A 25,610-nucleotide genomic window follows, 5' to 3' on the forward strand; every position below is an offset into this window, starting at 1 on the left:
GAAACTATTGTTTTCATGAGATGCTATGGCTTGTAAAGTACACCTGAGCCCATGAGCGACTGTACAAAGCCTGTGACTGATTTGATAGCCACTGCTGCAAGATTGCGAGCACCTTCAAATGTCGGGTCGAATGATGCCACAGTCAAAGAGACAGGCTCAGTGGCCGTGGAGATCTCTCTGAAGCAGCCGACAATGTCCGGCTCCAACAGGCCACCAGGCGCTGCAAACCGACTGGCTTTCCCGATAGAGACGTCCAAAGAGTCGACATCGAAATGCACCATTGTGGGACGAAGTTGCTTTCGTTGCAGCACTGTGCTGAGTCCTGCTTTGAAGTCGACTTTCTTCTCAGTATCGCCCCAGATCACGTCGAAGCCGGCCTCTCCTACCCGTGCTCGCTCCAAGTGGCTCACATCTCTCATTCCCACGTGCACCAGACGCTCCAAATTGATAGAGCGATGCCCGGGAACAGTCTCCAGCATTGCTTTCCAGCATTGTCCCGCTAGCATGGCAATGGGCATCGAGTCGAAATAGCCGCTCGTGACAGTATCTGGCGTGTTGAAATCATCATGCACATCGAACCACACGCATCCAAGTTCTGTTTTTGCACTGTATGCAGCCCGGCGGCCACCCCGACAGCAGAAGCGCAATTTCCAGCGAGAACGATGGGAAACGAGTTCCGCCGCCGCTCTTGTGCGACAAGTCTTGCTGTGCGTCGGACAATCTCGAAGCAGCGGCCAATTTCTCCTTCAAATTCGTCTACCGGCTCCACGTATATCTCACGCAACGGTAGGCCAAGGTTGCTTAGGCTTTTGGATAAGCCACATGCCTTGAGAAAGGCAGGGCCTGCTCCAGGTCCTTGGTCGCGAAGGCCGACATGATAAGGGGAGATGATCAACGATAGGCATCGAAGGGGTGCTTTGGCCATTATGATCCTCCGTGTAATGCCAAACGACAACGAAAAGAGGGTGATTTGAATGAAACGTGATCTCTGGAAAGTTTGGACAAGAAGGCTAACGGTGCGAATCAATCCTTCAAACGCTTTCTGGTCTTCGCCAAAGAGAAGTCAAGTTGTGGGGTGCATCGGTCATACGCTAAGTGTAGAGCGCTGTCAAGTGAAGGGCGCGTCGTAGAGATGAGAAACCCCGATACTGGCAAGTTTCTGCGGAGGCCAGAGGGCGATAATTGGAGCCGGCGGGCCAAAATCCGTGCTAAGAGGGCCTGTTGAGATTTGGACCGGAGTGTGATGTCATTGAATCAGTTTTATTGCTTCTTTAGGTTTCTAGTCAATTTCAATTCCAGAAGTCACACCCCGGGGAATGATCTAAACGACCGCTCTTACAGCGTTTTACCTACCTACCGTCAGTATCGACGCGATTTCAGCTTCAGACATGCATATCACATTTGCAAACCCGGGCATGAAGAAGGTCGGCAATTCTTGTTGCGGTGTCAAAGCAGGAGTTTTGTGGAAGGAAACACACTAGGAAACTTCGCGCTCGAGGGGCGGACTAGAGCGCCGAGCATGCGTTGTTGGAACTAAGACATTCTCAACATGGATCCGTATGAAGACCATGACAACAGCTGTGAACCTAGTTGCGAGGGGACCGACGAATGGCAAATGTGTTGGTATTTGTGAACGTATTTGATGGGTAATATGGGAAAATGATGGCGTCGAGATTGGCCTATCACTTGTTTTATTTGTACCTCTAAACGGTGCAAGTCCCTGACAGAACACTTGTCTTCAAGAGACCCAGTTCATGTTTGCCGCCCGCTGATGAATCTTCCATCGTAATATCAAATGTCGTGCTCCACCCGCTTGCGTCAAGGGTGGCATTGGCACGAAAATATTGAAAACCACTTTTTTCCAAGCCTGGAACTGGAAGGAACGGCACGCTTTCCACTTCCAACCTTGGGAGCAAGACACCTGGTCGAGCGACGCGATGGGCAAGGTGCAGAAGAGGTTGGGTGCTTCCACCAGCTAACTCTTTGCGCAGAGCTATAACCAGAGACAAGTCTCGAGTCGTACCGGTTCCCGTGACGCATGAATCTGTTTGTTGGTACAGCAAGTCGGAATCCACAGGATATCCACCAGTGTTTGAATTGTCAAGAATGAATGCTGTACCGGTAGAAGGTGTCTTGAGCAGAATGTTGAAATTGCTGATTCCAGTGCTGGCGTTGATTGATCGGGAAAATTCGAACCAGGTGAACGTGTTGCCCCAGAAGCCATACGACTGGCCACCCCTGCTGCGGGCGCGGCTGGCCACAATCATACCTGCGTCTCGGGACCCTTGACGATCCAGGTAATCCAATGATACTTCCAGGTCATCACCGTTGATACCCGTTTCCGCATTATTACGGACTCTAATGCGCCCTTCAAACAGCAGGCTGCCGTCCGATTGCAGCCGAGGAGGATCCACGTAGGGTTTGACATCGACAATATCTAGTGGCTCTGTCAATGTCACTGACGCGGGAACGGTATCGATCATGCGCTCGAAGATTCGGGTGCACTTTGACTTGAATGTGACAGGATCCGAGAGAGAAGACATGGTAGCGTTACCGTCGGAACCAAAGATGCGCTTGTCCGAGTTCATTGTGTCGTTCACCCCGACCACCAGAGGGTTAGCTGTCTCGTTTTCAAGATACTCAGTCACAACTGCGTTGTCGAAGTTGGTCGGAGAAGTATCGAAATGAGCAATGTTCTCTTCGGAAGTCTCGCCGGCTACCATTTCTGGGAAGTCGACACTATGTATGTTGCCCAAGCTGTGACCGCATGCTACCATTGTAATCATGTCCTCTGCATACGTCTTGTTAGGGCGCACACTGATATGGGCCTTTCCAAAAGGCTGTGGTCTTACCATCGTTGAAGCCCGCCCTCTTAAACGTTTGGCGCGTACTTTCAAGGTCATCTTCCGGCTTGGGAACCCCGGCAGGTCCCGCTTCAGTTGCGTCGATACGACCGGCTCGGAAAGGAATTTTAGGCCCGTCACACGCCGCAGCTGCAGCCACGACGCTGAGAGCTAGAAGATCAGAGACTGAGGATCTAGGCGTGAGAAAATCCCACATTGCTGCAAACGTGTTGTTGAAAGCAGAGCCGATGTTCTCAGGCCGCTCAAGCTCGAACATGAGTGATGCATCGAGCCCACCAGTGCCAGTTGCCGCGTCGGACGTAGACATGTCATGGAATGCACTACGTATCCACTCGGCCGAATTCTGGACCCCAGGCATACCTGAGCCATGGCTGCAAGGCGTGGCCACTGCGATTTCTATTCGTCAGACCCTAAGATGAAATGAAATAGACGTGAAGTGAGTTGAAGATGAACACAAACAGTCAGAGAAGCCAAATCGGATGTAGCCCGAATGCATGGCTAGAATGTCCTCCAAATGGTCGTATTTGGAAGGCCAAACATATGACTCCGATGCTGAAACCAAGAGGCCCACCATTAGAAGAGATGATCTCGCCATTTCGAGGTCTTATCTAATGGAATCGAAAGCTTGGAGAAACTTTCTGGAGCAAAAGAAAATCGTGTTTCTTGTCGAACGCGCCATCCAGACTTTTAAACCGTACCCAGTCCGTCAGCATCGCCAAGATCGCCAATGCAACCTGCCTTCTTCGTCATCAAAAAGAGCCGGTGGGATAGAGTAAAATCACACGAGGGTCCACCGAATACGAGAGAGCCTGGAAGTCACCTTCTGAATTATGCTTAATTTGTTGCAGAATCTGCAGGTCCACCCGTTCGACTGACCCTTTCCGACCAATAGAGAGTACTGCTTTACTACAATGTCCTCTTCGTATCTGGAGTGCAACACCGATACGAAATTGACAAATACGCAAGAAGACAGACATGGCCTAAAGAGAAATGCATGTTTGAGCTCTTATCAAATGAGCCCATCATTTCGATTTAGCGATATCAGAAGAAGGCCAAAGCGTTTGGTGGGCTGGCCACTGCTCCAGGAACCTAGTGGGGACGGTTAGATAAAGAATCATCCAGACCCTCGAGAACGGACAAAGAAGACCTTACATTCATCGGTGAGCTCGACAGAAAGAATACATATCGGTGGAGTGACGAGCAGAGGCGGGAGAGATCTTCCAAGTAGAACAACTCTCCTATCGGCATCCCCCATCCGGCAAGCAGCCATTCGTGCAGATGCCACTCCGTGTCCTTGCATGGCCAGACTTCAAGAGATCGTGTATCTCCACAGATGGCCGCGATTTGGTTGTTCCAGAGGAACTCGAGGAGTTCAACGGATGGCTTGACGCCTATGTTATCAGGCTTACATGTTTTGTAGAGCTCATCGAGTTCCCGTCGCCGCTCGAGTGTCATCGACTCATACTGGGCGAGGTACCCAAAACGAAGGACTACGATATCTCCTGGTCGTAAGACGTCTTTTCCGAGACCCTGGGCGGTCATTGCCTCCATCAATTCGTTGAAAGGAACTTCATGGGATGAAAAGGCATCGACGACGACCCCTTGCTTTTGCGCCCAAGCGTACCAGTCAATGAAGACAGCTCGGCCGGCAATGCCCTTGTGAGAAACGTCTGACCAAAATTTAATATCTGTTAATGGCTGCGGCAAGTAATGGCAAACTCACGTTGTATGCCATTTGCTACGGGAGAGCCCGCAAAGTCAGCGGCGGTGCGTCCCATGTAGTAAAGCTAGATTGAACGCGTCAATCATCAATCGATTTGATGTATTGATGGCACCTGTGAAGATGCACAGAACTAACCCCTTGTTCTTGGTATGCGTAATGCCTAAAGCCGTCCCACTGAGAGCTGCACTGGGAATTAAAGCTCCACTGAAAGATCCCATCAGCTCGACTCATTGATCAAATACTCTAATTCGGGAAACCCGTTTGACACATACTTCGTCATCGTGAGCATGCTTAAGGGGTGCCTTATTAATGGTGTGCAACTCGAGAAGCTTCCGGGAAAACTTGGGGTACGAGGCGCCAGTCATAGACCAGCTTCAAACCCACTTAACTCAGCAAATAACCAATGGTGTTGATTCAAGCCTGTGACGTACTTCAGAGACATCCTTTGGCCGGTAATGATGTTTTCCTTGGCTGCACTGGCGACAATGTCGTCTGTGAGTAGATTGAGAGTGCCTAGCTGATCGTCGGGGCCCCAACGACCCCACGCATTGCCGCGTGGTCCATTCTTATCAAGAGGAAGATCTTTAAACGGTGGAAAATCAATCGTCGTCATTTTGAAGCTGGCCGTTGAAAGTTGCCCCAGAGAAACTGACAGGTGAAGAGATTGCACTCGTAAGGCATAGACGTGTTACACTCGGTGTGCTGGAACAACTCTGCAGGGGTTCAGCACAACGTCTCTCGCCCAACTTAATACAATACAGCGAGAAGCACCCAGCATCTACATATGGAGGAGTACTTAGCCCCCTCGGCTGACAACGTGCTTTTTTTCACCATCGGTGTGTACCAGTCGCTTGTAGAAGGTGGTCTTTGGTGGATCTGGACTCGCCCCGAAGCTTTCCAGCGTGACACCGGAGTCGCCCCGTCGTCGGAAAGGCCCCGAGGGAATTCTAGCCGAACACCTGCATCGAGCCTGCCGGGAATGGCTAAAGTCTAGTCAGCGGGCTGGATGTTTCGATTCACAGACGAAGGAATTATCGGCGCCCTCTCCCGCTTGTCTGACATAGAATGCGGGGAGGATCAAAAGGGAAAGGATGCATGATCTTGGTACAAGCTGAGGGTCAGCAGATTCGAACGAGCAACAACAAGGATCCCGCCCGGCTCACCAACTCGTGACAAGGGATATCCAGTTTTAAAAATGTGAAATGCCCCCTTCCCCCCGGAATTCAGCTCATCAAATTCGGATCCTCAATGCGATTTACGCCTTTTGATTTTTCCTATTTGAAAACATGGTACAACAATCGGAAATCCGCAACCGTGAAATGGCCAAAATGGACGTTAAACACCTGGAGTCAGGTTCAAGCTCCGACCCATATGCAAGTCTATCGTCAGAGGATAGGGAACTTATGAGAATCTATGAGGGAAAGAAAGGCAGAAAGATTGTCAAAAAGGTCAGTTGAGCTGGATTCACAACTCGCCGTTTGCCACATCAAGTGCGCAAAGACTTTTGACTTGTTTGTGTTACTAAGAAGGGTACCACCTAGATTGATTATCGCTTGATTCCAATCATGGGTATTCTATACCTTCTCTCTCATATTGACCGAGGAAACATCGGCAATGCGAAGATTGAGGGCATGGATAAAGATCTGGGGCTAACAGGCAACCAATACAATATCGCGAGCACCATTTTCTTCGTTCCATACATCATCTTTGGTGGGCTGCATGCATTATTAAGTGATAGACCCAGTACCCATTGAAGCTAATCAATTTCCTTGACTAGAAATTCCTTCGAATATCATACTCAAAAAGGTCCGTCCCAGCATGTGGCTATCCGCCCTCGTTCTTTCATGGGGAACTGTAATGACTCTCATGGGAGTTGTGAAAGACTTTCAAGGGATGGTGATCTGCCGGGTCTGTCTTGGTCTTTGCGAGGTGGGTTAGTCCCTTTCTAGATGCTATGCCGAGATGAGAAAGTGCTGATAGAAGTTCATGGCGAATAGGCAGGTTTCTTCCCAGGCGCTGTATACATTGTGAGCACGTGGTATCCCCGACACGAGCTGCAACAGCGTCTCGCCATCTTCTATACTGCATCGGCATTTTCGGGTGCGTTGAGCGGACTTCTAGCCTTTGCAATAGCCAGAATGGATGGTGTTCGCGGCATTGAGGGCTGGAGGTGGATATTCCTCCTTGAAGGTGCAGTGACGATCGCTGCAGGTGCCGCAATGCCCTTCCTTATTCTCGACACCCCAGAGAAGGCGAAATGGCTTAACGAGGACGATAAAAGATTCATCGATGTACGTCTTCGTCTGTCTGGCGTTCGATCTGGTACCCAGGAAGGTGACAAGCTCTCTTGGCGACTACTTTTGGACACTCTTGTCGACTGGAAGATAGGACTTGGCATCCTTCTTGCTTAGGCTAACTCTGTGCCGAACGCCGCGTTCAAATTCACAATGCCTCAAATTACTAAGCAGCTTGGCTTTTCTACGGAAAAAGCGCAGCTGTTGACGATTCCACCGTATTTCTGCGGTGGCATATCGGCATGGCTCACAGGCAGATTTTCAGACCGATTCTCTTGGCGGATGCCTTTCATCATTGGACCGATGACTATCTCAGCAGTGGCACTTGGAATCTTGTTTCACTTCTCTTCGGATGTAGCCAATAATGTCCCAGCCATGTATGTCAGTGTCATATTGGCACAGATCGGCATATATCCGCTTCTGCCTGGCATAACTGCCTGGATAGGAAATAACCTCGCTCTCTCGTGGAAACGGTCCATTGGTATAGCTTGGCTGCTTGCCGCTGGTAATTTGGGCAGTAAGTGAAAGTGCGCAATCGCTCGCTGGATTCATCCTGCATTTGCTAATGAGTATTAGGCCTCATTGGAACCAATGTCTTCCTGGACAAGGAGGGCCCGAAGTATCCCACAGGATATGGCACTTCGCTCGGTATTATCTGTCTAGGTCTAATATCCGCTGTTCTTTTGGAATTTCTACTGTGGAGATTGAACAACAAGAAGTCCAAGTTGTCTCAGCACGAAGTCAGGGAGAGGTACTCTCAAGAACAACTAGACGGAATGGGGGAAAAGAGCCCGCTATATCAATACACCTTGTAGAACCTCAAGACTTGATATCTCTTGAGAGGGTTGTTTAAATACGCAGACCTTTCCACAAAATTCCACCTTATTCGCCCGTGTGCCCATCCATGGACAATTGTCAATTGATCGAATCCAGACCCGCCGCATATTACCACACGTATCCAGTAGGAAACACCAGAACAAAAGTTTCTTAAATTTAGGTCAACTTCGGAATGGGGCTTCGATAGCAATTTGATTTCTGGGTGAATTTCCCAAGGAGGAACCTTTGGTGGAAGGAATGTCGTTCTAGTTCACTAGTAGCGTGCTGTTCTTCCCCAGAATCAAAATCAATGAAATGTCCTATCCGTCATCTCAGCTCAGCTAAGGTATACCGGCACCGAAGTCTATATGCACGAACCAATCCAAGATACTAGCCACTGCAACTGGATGAGGAGAGGGATGACGTATTTTGAAACAGTAGGTCTTGATCTAGGGGACATGTGTAGGTATAGTAGTCTTGGCATGGCAGTTCAGTACGAATAGATTGAGAGTAATAACAATTTTACAGCCACAGACAATTCTCAAGATGCAAACCTCCATCCATTGGATTCGCCGGAGACTCTTTCATGCTCATCCAACTCTTTGTTCTTCTTCCGACAGTACCACTTAGTAACGAGGACAAAGATTACTGTCAAACCACACCCAACAATGATTGCGCCGCCTCCCGTCTGATAATATGGCTCCTGGTTTCGAAGGAAAAAGTACGGGGTGAACCAGTGAGAGACAGACGAGACACAGTTGGCAATAGCGATCAGAGCAGCCCTCTTGGTCCTTGGTCGTGGCACAACAGTTGTTTCCCAAGATATTTGAAGCTATTGTGGTCAGTAACAGACACTTAAACGCGCAGGGAACAGTCCGTAACACTTACATTAAGGCCGACAAATGGGCCAGTGACCAACAAGATCATGCAGAAATATCTGGCCCCAACGTTCAACGTTGTGATCATTACAACACATGCAACCAATGTCAACAGAATTGGCACTATGATGTGGTAGCCATGCTCAAGCATTCTCCCAGATGACCAGGAAACTGCCAGAGTTACAAGAAAGGCAATGATTGGAGGCGGCGCTTGAATGAGATACGTGGTGGGGTCCCCAAACCCAAGAGTGGCGAGAATCTAAAGAACATGTAAGTAAACGTGCAAGCCAAGGTTTTATAAGTATGGATAGATATAACCGACCGAAGGGAAGAAGTCTTTGTAAGACTGCGCAATGATGAGAAAAAAGTGGATAGCAGAGAAAAGGTACGTGAACGGGTCTTTGAGTGCCATCCACACCCCTCCCCAGTAATCTCCCTCGTCATCTTCAGCTCGACCGCCAGCCGACACAGTTTGTCTGTATTGAGCCATTTGTGACTCCTCAGCAGTGAGGAAACAGATGCCAGTTGACTCGGGAAAGTTGGGGATAAACCAGAAGCTGACTAGACCAATCGTGATACTAACAATACCTGGACCGGTGTCAGAAAAGACAACATCACCATATGCACAGCAACTGACCTTCAAGTAGCAGGAACCATTGCCATGCTGACATTCCAGCTATGTCGTCCATATTCTGGAGGATACCGGCAGCCAGAAGGCCCGAAATAGCCTGCGAAATGGTGTTTCCAGCGTGCCAAATTCCCATACGGAGGGGAGACTCGTGCTTCGTATACCATGACGACGTCATGAGAGAAACAGCTGGGACAAACGGACCCTCTGTTAGCCCTACGACAAAGCGACACAAGAGGAATCCCCAGCCGGCAGTGACAGCAGGCATACATAAGGTGGTGACAGACCACCCGAGCATACAGCATGGAAGCAAGATTCGCGGCTTGCCTTTCGCAATGATGACATTTGCGGGAACCTGCGAGATGATGTATCCGACGTAAAAAAGGGAAATACCGGCGGACCACATGGTGTCGGACATGTGAAGATCATCTTGCATGCCGGCTAGTCGCGCATTCGATACGTTGATCCGGTCCAAGTAACTTGACATGGTTAGTAATGACTTCTCTGTCGACAAATAGGCTTGAGATGGAGCAGACCCGGGGTCCGAAACTCACTTCATCATGAGCATGGCACAAACCATGGGTAGGAATTTCCAATCAAGACGTTTTCGAACGGCTTTGTCGAGTGCTTTGAGTTCTTCAGGGGTCTTATTCCTGATGAGGTCGTACCGCTCCAGTAGAGGGTCGCGGGCTGGGGCATTTTCTTCCCACTCGATCCCAACCTTGACATCGACTGAGCCGCGTGTCGAGTTACGAGAAAGCGTCATGTTTGCCGAGGTATGTCTGTGAGTTGAAGTAAGATGAATTGGGAATGAGGTAGGAAGTAGGAAACGTTTGGAAAAGGCACTCTTTAAAAACGGTCGAGACCCTTTTATACTTCAGGTTGTCATGACTGAGACTTCGAAAGACCTGACCACGAGGTGACCACGAGCTCAACTCGGAAAAGCATGATGGCCAATTTTACAGCCACAAAGCTCTAGTTTCCCCGCATTGAGACCCCGTTTCCCCGCGAATCCAACGATCATGTATTTGTTGCGGGTTGTCTGGGGTCAGCTACTGCCACTATCGGAAGGCCTCCGGAAGGCAGAGACTCTGCTCGGACTTGGTCCGCATTGGCAACCAATACCGTAAGTGGGTAAGCGCTTGAGGTAAATGTCACGCCAAGACTGCCAATGGGGAACTACTCAATTCAATGGCCGAAAATTGACCCCCATGGCCTGATGTTTGCTCACCGACATCTGTATTGATACACACCCACCTTTTGAATCTGGCCTCCACTATGTGACACTGCCGCCCACAAACTGTTATCTTGATCTAGGAGGAAGATGCACCACTACAACGTCCTCAGATACTTGAAACTGGCCAAAGAAAATCACTCCGGTTAAAGCAACCCTAGAGAGTCTGCTCGTTCATCAATCATCCTCGTGCCACGATGGGAAACCAACAGGCAGGAACATGTGTTCAGGCTTCGGCTTTTCAGTGAGAGAGAGACCAAATCCTTGAATTCAGAGGAGCGAGAGAAAGTATATTGTGGAAGTTTGGTGTATGTTGAATAGATTTTCCGCCCGGGCATCTCGGCACCTGGGTGGATTGGGGTTGACTGGCGAAAAGAGAGGCTTGGGGGACCTGGCCTTTTGCTCAACTCACCCAGCTTTCAGTTAACCAAAACTTATTGGCAACGTGGGCGATGCAAACTCCAATTTGCAGCCGGAGGATAGAAAAGCCTGAGGGGGCATCAGTACAGGGCGTTTCCCCTGATTAAGAAAATGTGCATCGAATGAGTTGTTGAGATCGACGTGGAACAATATGCGGGAAGTTCACCCAAGAGTTGGTCTTCAGACATGTTAGCAGACGGGTGATTGGCAAGGGACTGAAGAGAGCAATAGATGTCTCACACTGGATATCGCATTGTGACTATCCATCATACGCGTGGAGAGACCTAGCAAGACCCGCTGAAAAGCTGCAAGTGCAGGGAATCTTGATGCCGCAATCGTTACAAGCGTCGAAGACTTGTTGATTATTTCCGTCACTTCAGCGAGTCGACGCCCTGCAGAATTCTCCCGGCCAATACGCCAGTTGAGACAGGCGAAAGTAACGGCAGCTTGAAAGACGTCGTATGCATCAATGAAATTGCAAATGAAAATGCCTTGGGTAAATAGGTCGTAACATCGATTGACAAATTGCCGAGATGTATTAATAGTGTCCAAATCAAGATCTTGAGTGCTGCCAAGCAATGGACCGATACTCTCATGTGTTGGAGGCGTTGACGAGGTGAGATGTACCAAAGCTCGACAAGACAATTGATGAAAAAGGTCCGAAAGCTGCTGATTAGATGACGAATGACGATCTCCATTGGGAGGCAGGTCTCTCCAATGGATAATGTTGCTATAAGTGAGCAGAACATCGTCCTTTCTTCCTGCTCGGATGCTCGAGATTAATTGTGAATACAGTATGAGGTAGCGACTGATAGGCAACCTCTTAGACGATATATCCGCTGATACGGGCACATGGCCATCTTCAATTGGGAGCTGTATTGTTTTTGTCAGCTTCAGAACGACTGACATTGTATTTTGCTCTTTAGGTGCTCTACTCACCCGAACTGAGATGTCGTCATCCTGAATACTAACGGGGCGGTCCATCACAAGACTAATCATCCTAGAGCTAAGCTTAGTCCCAGAACAGAATGTGAATCACAAGCAAACTACCATACCGGTCAAAGTAGTAAACAGTCCAGAATAGCCATCGCCGTCTGGTGGCCTCTGATATCGTCAAGTTGGAGTGGGCATCTGGCTCCCGGTGAAGGCCAAGGGAGATGCACGTCTTCACTGCCAGACCCAGAAGATGCCAGGCAGAACCACCAGAGGAGTTGAACAAAGAGTAGATAAGAAGCATTATCATGCAGTGTATGTGCTCGAGGGCCATTTCCGTACGCAGGACGGAGGGTAACTCCTTGATTGCCGTAGAATGAAGGCCTGCACTAAGTAGTGAGAGATGAGTCGAACTTGGAGAGAGCAGAATTCCAATGGCGCAGGCCATGTGAACATTGAAATTATGCAATGATTGGGAGTTCTGTGCAGGTTGAGGTTGCGCTCTGCTAGCCATTATACTCTCACATTGCCGGAGAAATATGTCCTCGTCAAGATAGGGCAACAGGGCGGACCATTCGAGAAACTTCCGAACATGTTGAAGCGTTGAAACTTGGCTCACGGAAGCGAGGTGGTTGGTAATACCAGGCGATTGGGGTGCTGGAATGGCCGTGGACGGGTCGCGCCCATCGATAGCTAGCGCCCCGGAGACCACTTCGGCCAAAGAGAACTTTCTTGGTAGATCATCCGAATCATCTCGAGGTTCGGCCATAGCGCTGCGTGATAAGAAGCCGATTGCTCCCATAGTGGCCCTCACTGATGAATCGTCGTTGTCGTGTCCATTGCTGCCAGCAGGATGCATGGCCTGACTCGACAGGACCGATGTAGCATCCCGAGATCTTGCGCCATTATCATGATCAGAAGACTGATCCAGAGTTGAATCAGCTCGACAACTGTATGTGCGCGAGCGTTTTCTAGAAAAAGATTCTTCTTCAAGATCAGCAACCCGCCTCTTCAATGATGCTACGTAGCTGAGGTCTGTTAGCAGACATGTTAGTAGATAGGGGAACAGAATGTGATACCCAACAACAGAAGTATGCGAGAGCTCGGATATGATGTTGAAATCTTGATTTCGTGGGATGCATTCTACCCCTAGCACGCTACATGAGTTGCATGCCGGCAGACGGCGATCACACTGATTATTGTCAGCTAATGCTAGCTTTTAATGGTCAAGTGCAGACACGGGGGCCATATACCTTTTGCTTTCTCTTCCAGCATCTCTCGCAAGCTTGCGGTCGGGTTTGGGCGGTCGTTTGAGGCGGCTCAAGGGATTCCCTCGCGTTCGAAGCTTCCCGCGCACCTGTAGATGAAGCCGAACTCATGGCCCGGCCGTCTTTCTCCTAACACCAGGTATTGACACAGATGAAGGGTATGCCGACCAATGGATGACTCAAGCAGAGTAGGTGGTCCGTCGACAGAACATCGGCCCTGGCAATCAACTGTGATGGGGAATTTGCGGTGCCCAGGTCCTCGCACCTCCGATTGTTTGCCGATGTCCCTTTTCCCCACACAACAGGAGTGAACTTATTACGTAATTAGTCACAACACTCGCGGGGATTGACGCCAAGCCTCCATGGGGAAGCTGGGAAGGACCTGATAGGTCACACCTACGGATACATCCCACGAAGTTGCCCCGGCCCTGCAAGCGCGGGCAAGCCGAAATGGAGTCAGAGTCACGAGAAGGAAAAATAAAAGATAATGCGACCTTATCATAACAAGTCGTGTATGAAGTTGAGATATTGAAGACTGCATGCCAACATTTCAAATCTCTGAATGATGAATGAGACATCTACCGCGACGAAATCTGGAACCGCTTACATCCCATCATACCATGCTTTATGGCACCCTGCAGTGACAGTGTTCTGTGCTAAACAACAGCATCCGATCGATGGTCACTGACAATTTATGACTTGCCATTCGTAGCTGAAGTCGCCCTAACGCTCAGACTAGCCATCTCAGCAGCTCTCTTCGTGGCACCGGCGATGAGCAATGGGCCATCAGTCGCAGCCATTACCCAGCGGGCTCCCATTTGGCAGAACTTCTCGACCAAATCCATTCGTGAGTGAAGACCTCCAACTCCGACCCATTTTCCGTGCTTGTTGCAAGCCTCAATTGTTCGCTTATAGGCCTCTGTGAGTCTAGGGTTTTCGTAGTCACCCGGAATACCCATCTCAGCCGTCAGATCGTTGGTACCAATGAGCAGAGAGTCTACGCCCTCTACCCCTGCGATCTCATCAACCAACTCTAGTGCTTCAAGAGTCTCAATCATTGGAATGACCAAAGTTGCGTCGTTTGTGACCGGGTTGGAGACCTTGGCGGGAATCGTGCGGAATTGGTAATGAGGAAGCCCGTTGGTTGACGATCGCGTGCCGATGGGCTGGAACTTGGCAGCGGCAACAACGTCGCGTGCATCCTGAACACTGCGAATGTGCGGCACAATGACACCAAGTGCGCCACCATCCAAAATTCTAGAGACGAAGAAAGGATCTTTGCTCGGAGCGCGTACGATGGGCGAGATGCCAGCATACAGCGCGGCAATGCATAACTGGGAGGTCGTCTCGAGGTCGAATGAGGAATGCTCCATATCGATGAGAATTCCGTCAAATCCTGCGGTCTTAGCCATCATAGGAAGCTCTACCGACTTGACTAGTTTGACGCTAAGAGTTGATGCCACCTCGTTACGGAGGAGTTTTTCTTTGAGCGAATGGGGGATTGAAACGGCCATTTTGGAAGAGGAAATTTTGAATATTGATGATTATGCTGATAAATGCTCTGTGTACAAGCATCTTCAACGGCGTATGATAGAGGTATTGTTATATGAATTTTTATTTGCTGGTCGCGCCATGATGCCCGGACTCATGCCGAGAGATTCTATAACAGTTTCGGCACCTCCGCACATTTTTCGGCCCTCCGAAACAGCGTCCAAATCACACATGACCGAAACAATTCACAGGGGGGATTTTCGGTGGCATTCCGTCATCAGAGTGAGGCTAGGCAGAGGTAGACAGCAGCGCCGGAGGCCGTCCGATAATATCGGGGGCCTTCCGGGTGGATCCGTCAGGTATCAAAGGCGACCGGCCACCTTCGCCCCAGCTGTGTGACCGTTGATTTCCACAGCGCCATTTTCACGAAACGAAGCCAAAAGTCCTCAGGTTTAAAGTCAACTTCATCGACCGCAACACGAAGGCCAGAACCAAGGGAGGAACAAACCCCGGATTCATCTTCAACCAGCGGTCGCTAGGCTATCTCACCTGTTCCTCCTCGCAATTCATTTCTCAACATGGCCCCGGAAATTATATCTGATTCAACCACGGGCGTGCTTTCCCGCTCCAAGCCGACAGTTTACGTGTTGGATTCGTTCCAACCCGAGGTCATCAGCTTTTGTAAAGAAAATTTCAACGCAATTCTACCTGGACAACCTGAACATGCCAAGTGGAAGGAAAATGTTCGGTTCCTTCTCATGCGGTCCTCACGCCTCACGGCCGAAGATATCGCTGCTTGCCCACATCTTCTTGCCATCGGAAAGCAAGGTGTCGGAATTGACAAGATCGATGGTGATGCTTGTTCTGCGCGAGGCATTAAAATCTTCAACACCCCCGGTGTCAACGCGCGTGCGGTGGCTGAAATGGTTTTAGCTTTGACGACAGCCGTGGCAAGACAAGTGGGAAGCATCGCAGGAAAGCAAAATGCGGGCATTCTTGTGCCCAAGGAGACGTGCTCAGGGATTATCCTACACCGGAAGACGATCGGCATACTTGGCATGGGCAACATTGGAAGGGCTGTTGCTCAAATCTTTCGCGGAGCGTTCGAGGCGGACATTGTGGCTTACGACCCCTATTTGCCTCTTGACGCCTGGAATGAAATTCCTCATTCCCGCGCCGAGTCAGTATCGGAGGTCTTATCAACTTCCGACGTTGTAACGGTTCACATGCCGTTGACATCCGCTACCAGACATCTTCTTGGTTACGAACAGTTCAAAATCATGAAAAATACAGCCATAGTTATCAACACAGCTCGGGGAGGTATTATTAACGAAAGTGAACTAGAATGTGCCCTTGCAGAAGGACTCATTTGGGGAGCTGGATTGGACTGTCATGAGGAAGAGCCTCCTAGCAAAGAGAGGTACGGTACATTGTGGGACGTTGGTGCGCTCAGTACGCCACATATTGGGGCAGCAACTAGAGAGACTCAAGTCCAAACAGGCATGGCAGCAGCCACGAAGTTGTTAGACTATGCCAGAAGTCGATTCTAGAAAGAACTATAAGGTGACTGAATTCAGTATCTAAATCCTCTCATTAATGATGATCCTTTGTTTTCAACATCCATCGTAATAAGAAGTGCGGCATGACGTGTCATTCATGATGCTGTGCCTAAATGGTATTCCTAGAACGTGCTTAGAGTTAGATGTTGTGTATCCACGTGAGACGAATCTAAGAGCAAACAGGAAGGCAAGTCCAGACGAGGTAAACTTTGGGAAGCTATTTTATACTCTACTATTGAAAATCGAAAGCATCCAGAGCTCCGATGTGTCTATCTGGGTCTCCATACACATATTCTCCCAAGACAGACTCCATGTTCCACAGAGTCTCATCATTCAGGAATGCCCAGTCAAAGAGATCGCTCCTTGGCGAGAAGTCATCTGATACCCCCAGCGCCGCTTGACTGTCTCTCACACTACTGAGTGATATTGCAGTGTCCCCTGGGACAACCCTCTCCATGGGGAACGAAAACGCGACATTATTTGTAATGCTTCCTCCAAAGTTGTCTTCTTGAAGTGTCGCATCGAGATTCGCGCCCAGAATGTTGGATTGCGAGGAGCCCCGCGAGCCGAGAAACAAGTAGTCTGGGACTCTCAAAGCATTTGATGGTCTATCCAAGGATGATGATCGGAAAGCTGGGGTAACGTTATCTGGCCCTATGTTCTGGGATGCGTTGTCTGATTGTAATGTGTCGAGAAGTTTGTTCAGTTTCCGCGTGGTATCGCGCCGAAGAGCTTCGAAAACAGCAGCATATTGTCTTGCACTTGGTAGCTGCTCGGCCATGTCCCTCAATGTCTCTTCACATTGAAACAGACCGGCTGTGGCATCTGAGATGTCTTCTTTCTCTAGCTTTGTTGCCGTTGAAACACAAAACAGTACAGATAGACCAGCCGTAAACATCATATGAAAATAGCTGCGTGTGTGTGTGATGAGTGGGCGCTGTTGACACAGTGTTGAATAGATCCAAATGGTTCGAAGTGCAGTCCTGAGGCATAAAATGCAGATATGACGAGGTGTCTTTCTGTCTCGTTTGGGCACGAGGTCAATGGCTCGTCGGACAAGGTAAAGCTCCTCCCTGGCTAGCAATAGATCATACCAACTCTGCGACTCATAAAGACATTTTGGCTGTTGAAAGACCGGAGAATCATCTCTCCAATGCTGTAGCTCCTGCATCAGGCGGCTCAGAGTTGTGTATATATATCCGGGAGCAAAATGACTCTGCGAAGACTCGAAGTAGTTGCGCGCAAGCTTAGAGAACTCGGTGTGGATTCTGGACGAGATCTGTCGCAAGCGCACGGAGGTAAAGAAAACGGTCATCTCTGTCGTCTCAAGCGTGATATGCGACAGCCGAAAAGCAGCAAAATCTCTTGAAGATTGATTTGCAGTAACGAGATCCTCGTCATTTGCATCTGCTGGAAAGCTGGTCTCAATGTCGCGGTCATCGATACCGAAGGGTTTTCCAAGTAATGTAGAACTATATCTGTCGATCATGTAAAACTGCCAGAATACTCGTCGTTCCATTTGGGCCTGCATGAAGTTCGAAGAAGGATTTTCGTTGAGGTGTAGGCCTTGTTCGATGCATAGACGACCACAAAGCCGAATCACGTCCCAGATTGACGTGCCTTCAAACAACGGCGTGAGCACAGAGTGTGACGACAATACGCATTGGAACCAGACGTACCTATACAATGGTATATACCAAATCGGCATATCAAAAGAAGGTCTTGGATAGAGGCCAAGCCTCGTGTAAGAAAGTCCGACCCCATGTGTTGCAAAGCGGCGAGGTAGTATCCTTCCGGGTGCTGGCTATGACTACCGTTTTTGAATGGGAATACCGCGCCCACTGCGAGAATCATGAATGCGCGAAACAAATCGTGATTTGAAGCGGGTTGATCAGCCGGCAGGAGTACAAAGACCCGGCCTGAGAGAGACTTGACCTCGTCTCGACGAAGAAAAGGACTCTGCACGTGAGACCAACTCAGGCTGCGTCATTATGTCAGGAACAGTGGTTCAATGTATTGCTTGAAATGACTGGCATACTACTTTTCGAACAGGAACTCGCCATCTTCATTAGAAGGAAGACCGCAAGGTTGAATTGCGGGCTCAGGGGCGCCTGGGACTCTTGCCAGCAGTTGAAGTAGTTCGATATTATTTCTTCTCAAATCTGGATCGGTGAACAGCGAAGCCATAAATCTCAAGCTTGTTAGAAACCTTCCGAGAAAGAAATCATGATTAAGGTGTGGACTTACCCTAGTCCCTCACCGTGTGAGACAGTAGAGTTCTCAATCGAGTTGACCGTCGGACCGGCCTCCGCGGTGGGCTGGTCAGTGGTATTGCTTGTTGAGGCTTCATCGACATGAAAAGTATGTAACGTTTGAGATAATTCTTTGTCACGCTGCTCTAAACGATCAATCTCTCTACAAATAGCCGTTAGATGTCATGTTATCGCCAAAATAAGGAGGGCCCGAGGGGCGGGCCAACTCTTACGCTCGAGAGAGTGTTTCTTCGCCACCAGAGTTAAGCACGATGCAGTCGTTACCCGTTCTTGAACAAGGGGTGCATGCTGGCCTTGTACTGTCACACTTGAAAGATTGACATTAGCTGCCCGCCCTAGGTGAATTATGAAATCACTTCTGCAGTACCTGTGGCTAGGTACCCTCTTGAAGTTTAGGGAGTCATACTTTGATTTTCTTCTGATAACACAACTGACAGGCGGGAAGCCGGGGCAGTCGATCTGGAGCGGGGTTCATTTTGGTCATGACCTTCAATGAGAAGACCACTGCACGGTATGTCACTTTTGATCCCCTCATATGTTAAGCCATTGATTGCGGCATGACTTTCGGACTGACTCCGACGAGGCGTGTCAAAGTGGAGGAATCGGCTTGGTTCGGCTATTTTGACCAGAGTCTTCTGCCCCGCTCAGTGTATGGGTGGGGATCATCCCGCGCAGGTTGCGTCTCGCGCGGATCTCCTGACAGACATGTCGCTGCTGCAAGATCGCTTTCTCCAGGGGCATCTACCGCGATTCTGATTGGACGTTGGAACTCGTGGCTTCCAACGCGTTAATTAGTCTCACTTTTTGCTTACCGAAGACGGCGCCTTTTCAGGACCTGTATCCATCTCATTGCGGGAATCGCTGTCGCCAAGCGTCCGCCGGGGCTCTGGCTAGCAGGCCCAGTCCCGTCGGAACTACCGTGCGCAGAGTCGAAGGCCATACCAGCGGAGAGAGTTACAGCACCGCGGAACGTAGCACAGCAGTGTTATTCCTAAACGAAGCTCGAATTGCAAAGTCACCCTAACATATCCTAGACTGCTTGCTCGGAATGTCTCAATCCTTAATCCAACAACCAGCAAACCCCCTCATTGTCTTCGTCGGCTCCTTAAACATTCCTTCTGTGACGTCCATCAAGTATTGGGAGCAGTGCTCGGTGTGCCCTGGACTTGTGACGACGGTATCCATGGCGCGCCTTTCGTCGAAGAGAACGTAGAATTGCCGCCTCCACATGATAGCGCAATGGTTAATGTGATCGCGAATCGACGTCCAGTAAAAGTCTCGGTTTGACATTTCGTCAATAGTTAGGCGGTGCGTCATGTTTATATCAGAGAATGCGCCCCAGCTATTGTCATCGCGATATTCGTCAACCGATTCTTTGTCAAAACAAGGTCCGGGGACCCAGTGGTTGAGCAAGATGTCATATTTGCATCCTTGGGCTTTTGCTTCTTCGGTCGAGTTGCCGCAATTTATAAGACGCTTGCCCGAAGTGACGTTGTGCCGTATGCCGGCGAGGTGATTCTCCAGTATCGTGGGGTGAGTCGATGCCGAGACTTGCGTCGAGCTTATCGGCATTGGTGAAGGGACGATGAGAAAAACGACGAAACCCCATACTAGAGATGTCGCAACGAAGACCAGCACGTGGGATAGTACTGTCGTACGGCGTTTAACGGGATGCTGTGGAGGACTGGTCTCCTCGGCCGCCGGGTCGTCCGAGTATTTCAGGAAGGGCTGATATTCGGGAGTTGAAGCCATACTGGGTGCGAAGTTGCATGCAGCTCATGAGATGGTCTGAAGGTGCAATAAGCAGCTGCAATGAGCGTATTCTGGGGGGAAACTCTATGATTTTATTCGGCCTGCTGTACTAACCGTGTGCTCTCTTTGCCTCTGACGCTACAAACGGTGATGGCTGTGCGCGCACGCGCATGTTACACATGCTGTTTTAAACCAAGGCTTTCCGCAAACATGCTCACATACTGCAGAGACCCAGCTCCGTTTCATCCCAACATTTTGACCTGAAATTGAGTCTGATGTTTCAGCTAAAATGATGATCCAATTGGCTAACTTTAACTTTGTCTTTTCTACGCTTTTGCGATTGGCTATTCACCACATGGCTCAGGGATGCAGGTGACAATCAATCGAGGATGCTGGTGCCAATCTTCAGGGATGTTGGCGGCAAATGATGTCTCCGTGGGTGTCTCGACAAATCGTATCTCATCACCAACACTGCGCCGCGATGCAAACGAGAACACCTGTTCGGAATTGCCGACGATGCCGACGAACGGAAGTGTGTGATTGCGTCCAGTTAGAGATTTGGTGCCGCGTGAGTAGTGAAATGTAAGCATACGATGCATATTTACGCATTGCAACGTCGATATGATATTTGCTTGGGAGAAAGCAAAATTCTCGCTTGGGGGTGAAGTTCTCTTTTGCCCAGGCACACTTTTGGCAGGTCTACTACGTCCTGAGTCTTGGCTGTGATCTTGCGCCACGGCAATGCCAGTTGACCTTTTGCACATTTCCTTCCAGGCTGTCTGTGATAAAAACGGTCTTGTTCTCTGGCCCGCCAAAGCAGCAGTTCGTCAAGTTGATACCACTCGTCCCACTGACTATGCGTGCTTTGGGGATGCCATTCGAATCTACGACGAAGATGGATCCTAGACTGGGATGACAGATGAAGAGGCTCCCCTCTTCGTCAATTGCTAGTCCATCTGGACCCGCGTTCCCGAATGACTGAAAAAACACACCAGCTTTGGTTGTTGTCCCATCAGAATGAAGAGGGAGACGCCAAACCTGGTTAGATCTTGTCATCGCAACGAACAAAAACTTTTCGTCGGGCGAGAGAACGAGTCCATTTGGCGACACGCCGTTCTCAACAATTGTCTCCAGTTTTCCGCCAGCCAACAACCTGTACACTTTGCCAGTTGGATCTGTCATACCGGTTTGGCCTTGGTCAGTGAAGTAAATACTTCCTCGAGAATCAACAATCAAGTCATTTGGGCCCTTGAATCGCTCGAGATGACGCCGGGTGATCAGTGGTTTGATCTTCTGATTGGATGGATCGAAGGAGAGGATTCCCTGAACACGATCAACTTGGTAAGGCTAAGATGTTGCGAATCGGCGCGGTGAATTCTGCGTACCTGCTTGTAGTCTGCAATGACCAAGTGACCGTCATGAGTTGCAGCAAGCCCATTGGGTTCACCGTCCCATGTCGCGACAACGGTAATGGTCTTCCCCGGGTCAATCCTAAGGATTCGACCGTAGGGAACATCCACGATATAAAGGTTGCCAAGATTATCGACGACTGGTCCCTCGAGAAAAATATGTTGGAATTGTCGCGCAAAGCCACCGCGCCACTCGGTGTCTTTTCCAAGGCAACGCATATCGTCTGGAATCCGAACGTAAAGTTCGGCCTGTATGATCGGTGGCACGGGATAGAAGTTCATTGCGAGAAACGTATGTGAATGTTTATGCGATGTTGTCCAACTGGCAACTGGCAGCAGGCGCAATCAAAGGGTTAAAGACTTCGTCAAGGAGCCAATCCGAAATCACAGATAATCAAAATTTCATGGACAAGTTCTCTCATAAGATCCTCGCTGAGTATGTGGGATCGGCAGGGACGGAAATCCTCCGGTAATTAGTGTCGTCGGACAGGACCCGGGCCTGACCTTCGGCGCAATTCCGAATCATACCCCCTAAATGGTGAGCTGCCTAGGATTTCCGCGTAGTATCCCCCGAATCCGGGACGCAGCAGCTCGCGGGGCCCGGGGAAGGTTGTGAAATTATGACAAGGGTGGACAAAGATATCAGGAAGCGATTGTGCTTATCACTAATGTTAACAACCAAGCTCTGGTTTACCAGTATTTCTCACCTAGTGTAGCTCATCAAGCTGCTCAAAATGTCCCTCATCAGTGCCACAACAGCTGCTGTACGAAACAGCCCCAGAGAGATATTCAATCGATACTTGTTTGTCTGCACCTGGATATGGAGCTTCTCAGGGGTCGCGAAAGGATTCGACGAAGGTGTGTACCGAAAATACATCGGTGTACGCATGTATCCAGCTAATGAGCCTCTCGCCACAGGCAATATCGCATCCCTGGTCACAATGTCCGTCTTCAAAACTCGATTTGGGATAGGTGATCAATCTGAAAGCGAGTATTCGAATACAAAAGGCTGGATTGTGGCTATCGCGACGGCTGGTGCTGTCCTTGGTTGTTTGGCCTGCGTAAGCCTCACTGAGAAGTTGGGCCGTCGGCTAACAATGCAAATCTTCACATTGATATACATTACCGGAATCTTGGGGCAAACATTCTCTAGTGGAAATATGACGGGTCTATACTCCTCGAGAATCATCTCTGGTGTAGGAATAGGTGCTACAACGGTGCTGCCTCCCGTGTACATTTCCGAGGTAGGGACGCGCGCTATCTCAAGGCACCGTGTTTCGCAAACTGATCGATAGTGTAGATTGCCCCTCGGTCGATACGCGGTCTCTTGACTCTTCAATACACCTGCTGTCAGCAGCTGGGAGTTGTGTTCGGCTTCTTCTTTAACTACGGCATCACGAAACACTATTCAGGTTCCCAAATCCAATGGCAGCTGCCAACCGCCCTCCAGATCGCGCCTGCGATAATGTGGGGTCTGGGAACATTCTTCACTCCCGAGTCTGCCCGTTTCCTGCTGTCTCGCGGAAAATCAACAGAAGCTCTCAAGGTCCTTTGTGACTTTCGACAACTTCCAGCCGATCATCCCTACGTGCAAGACGAATTCCGAGCAATGGAGGCCCAACTGAATCACGAATTGGAGATTGTATCAGGCGCTTCGATACTTGATTTAGCAAAGGAGACGTGGGCCGACATTCCTAATAGACGACGATTCATCTTAATGTTTCTGGCGCATTTATTTTCCCAATGGAGCGGAGCAAACGCAATGTGAGTATCACGACCCCAAGAACGTACGCCAGTCCTGACCCATGACGAAATCCAGTACTCAATATAGCCCGTCCATTTTTGGATATTTAGGCATTCAAGGCGAGGAAGGTCGTCTTCTTGCTACTGGAGTCTATGCGATTCTCAAATTCGTCTCAGTCTTGGTCTTTTCAGTATTCGTCATCGATTTCATCGGCAGGAGGCGGTCCCTTCTTACTGGAATATGTCTCCAGATCACGACCCTTCTTTTTGTGGGCGTCTATCTCAAAGTGACTAACGGACGAGACCCTGGAGACATTTCTGCAGACCCAGCAGCCAGGCGAGCAAGCGAAGCTGCCATCGCGGCAATCTACTTGCATGCCATCGCGTGGTCTATAGGCTGGTTTTCCATCCCTTACCTCGTCAGTGCAGAAGTCTTTCCGATCCGTATCAGATCTCTATGCGTATCTGTTCTCATGGCTTTTCACTGGGTCTTTTACTTTGGCTGCTCGCGAGCTATGCCATCACTTCTGGCCGCTACCGAGCGCTATGGTGCCTTTATATTTTTTGCCGTCATCTGCTCTGTTTCCCTTGTCTACGTATATCTTGCCATGCCGGAAACCTCTGGAAGATCTCTAGAGTCCATGGAAAGCCTGTTCAATCGACCTTGGTACACCGTGCATAAGGTTGCGTACCCAAAGGCGGAGGATCTCGCAGCTGGTCCGGTCGTCATAGATACGAACGGAAAAAAGGAGGGGGAGAAGGCCAGCGTCACCCATATGTCTTAGCATGTGCTGCGGTGCTGTGGCCCCAGGTTAGATATCCTGTCGACCGTTCCGAATTAGGAGCATGTTTCTGGACGAGCCTTGTAGAGGCAATCGCGGTTTTAGCACTGGTGGATTTCAAAGCGCCGGAACGGTGATAGATTAAATGACTGCAGAGCGTTACGACAAAAAGGTCAATTGAAAAAGAATATCACTGTCAAATTGTACTCTGCTCCCCTCCTTGTCACCAATGAAAGCTTGACTCTCGCTCTCCCTCAGGGCGAAGATACGTTAACGTTGATCGGCCCATCGTCATCATATTTATACCGATCTTCCAGTTCCCAGTATTTCTTGAAACCTACACCCTCACAGACTTCGTCAAAAGACAGAATCATAGGTGGTGCACCGACTGTCATGCTTCTTTTCAAGCTTTCGAGCGTCTCACGCACACTTTTCAACTTCGCAGCGACGAGGGTCCAAGGATATGCCACGGCACAAAACCCGAGTTCAGCCAGATCTTTTGCTGACAAGTTTTCAGTCTTTCCACCTTCGATTACTGCTTCACATTAGAGATCTTGCATCTTGATACAGAGTGTGGTTCACTTACTGTTTGCAAACGTAGGGAGTTGCAGTGTTTCAACGCACCTGCGCATAGCGTCTCGGTCGGGTAGGGCCTCGACGAAGACGGCATCGACTCCAATTCTCTTGAACTCTTTAGCTCGCGTCAATGCCTCATCCCATCCAACGACTAAAGCATCGGTTCGGGCAAGAACGAAAATATCTTTGCCCTGATCACGGGCATCACATGCCGCCTGAATTCGAGCGTACGCCTCGCCTCGTGACACAACGGACTTGCCCTTCGTATGGCCGCAACCTGTTCGTGTCAAAGTGAGAAGAGAGCCACAACAAATGGTGAGCATATCGTACGCTTAGGCCAAGTCTGGTCTTCAATCATCACGCCGGCAGCCCCAGCCTCAGCAAAGCTCTCGACTGTTCGCCTGACGTTCAGCGGACTTCCGTAGCCAGTATCACCATCAGCCATTACTGGCACAGAGACCTGACGCACAGTCTCTCCAATCTTGTCGCACATTTCCGACATGGCAATGTAACCGGTGTCGGGAAGCCCGTAGGCGCTGGCAACCGCATAACCAGCCAAGAAGACCATGGGAAAGCCTGCTTCTTCGACTAGGCGAGATGAGAGACCATCGTAAGTGCACGCATGGGCCAGAATTTTGTCGCAATTGTTGTGTGCTTCTAGCATCATTGTCCGCAAGCGGGAAGCCTGGATTGAGGGTATCTTCCCTCGAACATTCACAAGCGTCGTAGTCAAGTTCTCCGTCTGCCCTGGTTTTCCCTTCTTCTCCACGACCGGAGGGTTGAATTTGAAGGGGTAGGGGAAGCTGTTGACAATTGATTTCGACATGATAAAGGAGATGCGGTTGAGTTGCTTTTCTTGCGTATGTCTTTGGGATTGTAAATTGTTTGCCTTATTAGAAGCCAAGTTCGGTCCATTTTCGAAAACCTACGTGTTCATTTATAACTACCATGAACGATGCGTAAGGCT

At 49.6% G+C, this 25,610-nt stretch overlaps 4 protein-coding genes across 4 annotated transcripts; all 4 read right to left on the bottom strand.

The window, feature by feature from the left end:
* Positions 1–1,703: 1,703 nt before the first annotated feature.
* On the bottom strand, positions 1,704–3,171 carry COL26b_008480 (uncharacterized protein; the record flags this gene model as incomplete). The annotated part of the gene is made up of 2 exons (XM_053181238.1): positions 1,704–2,770; positions 2,853–3,171. 2 exons carry the CDS (start codon positions 3,169–3,171, stop codon positions 1,704–1,706), a joined length of 1,386 nt encoding a protein of 461 aa, XP_053034858.1.
* Positions 3,172–9,189: 6,018 nt separating this feature from the next.
* Positions 9,190–9,969, bottom strand: COL26b_008481 (uncharacterized protein; the record flags this gene model as incomplete). The annotated part of the gene is made up of 2 exons (XM_053181239.1): positions 9,190–9,303; positions 9,781–9,969. The coding sequence occupies 2 exons, from the start codon at positions 9,967–9,969 to the stop codon at positions 9,190–9,192; spliced, it is 303 nt and encodes a 100-aa protein (XP_053034859.1).
* Positions 9,970–13,750: 3,781 nt separating this feature from the next.
* Positions 13,751–14,572, bottom strand: COL26b_008482 (uncharacterized protein; the record flags this gene model as incomplete). Its single annotated transcript, XM_053181240.1, has 1 exon — positions 13,751–14,572. One exon carries the CDS (start codon positions 14,570–14,572, stop codon positions 13,751–13,753), a length of 822 nt encoding a protein of 273 aa, XP_053034860.1.
* A 10,027-nt stretch (positions 14,573–24,599) lies between these two features.
* Positions 24,600–25,211, bottom strand: COL26b_008483 (uncharacterized protein; the record flags this gene model as incomplete). Its single annotated transcript, XM_053181241.1, has 3 exons — positions 24,600–24,627; positions 24,692–24,920; positions 24,974–25,211. The coding sequence occupies 3 exons, from the start codon at positions 25,209–25,211 to the stop codon at positions 24,600–24,602; spliced, it is 495 nt and encodes a 164-aa protein (XP_053034861.1).
* Positions 25,212–25,610: the final 399 nt, after the last annotated feature.

Source organism: Colletotrichum chrysophilum (genome assembly GCF_026319265.1).
Source record: "Colletotrichum chrysophilum strain AFK26 chromosome Unknown scaffold_74, whole genome shotgun sequence".
NCBI lineage: Eukaryota > Fungi > Ascomycota > Sordariomycetes > Glomerellales > Glomerellaceae > Colletotrichum > Colletotrichum chrysophilum.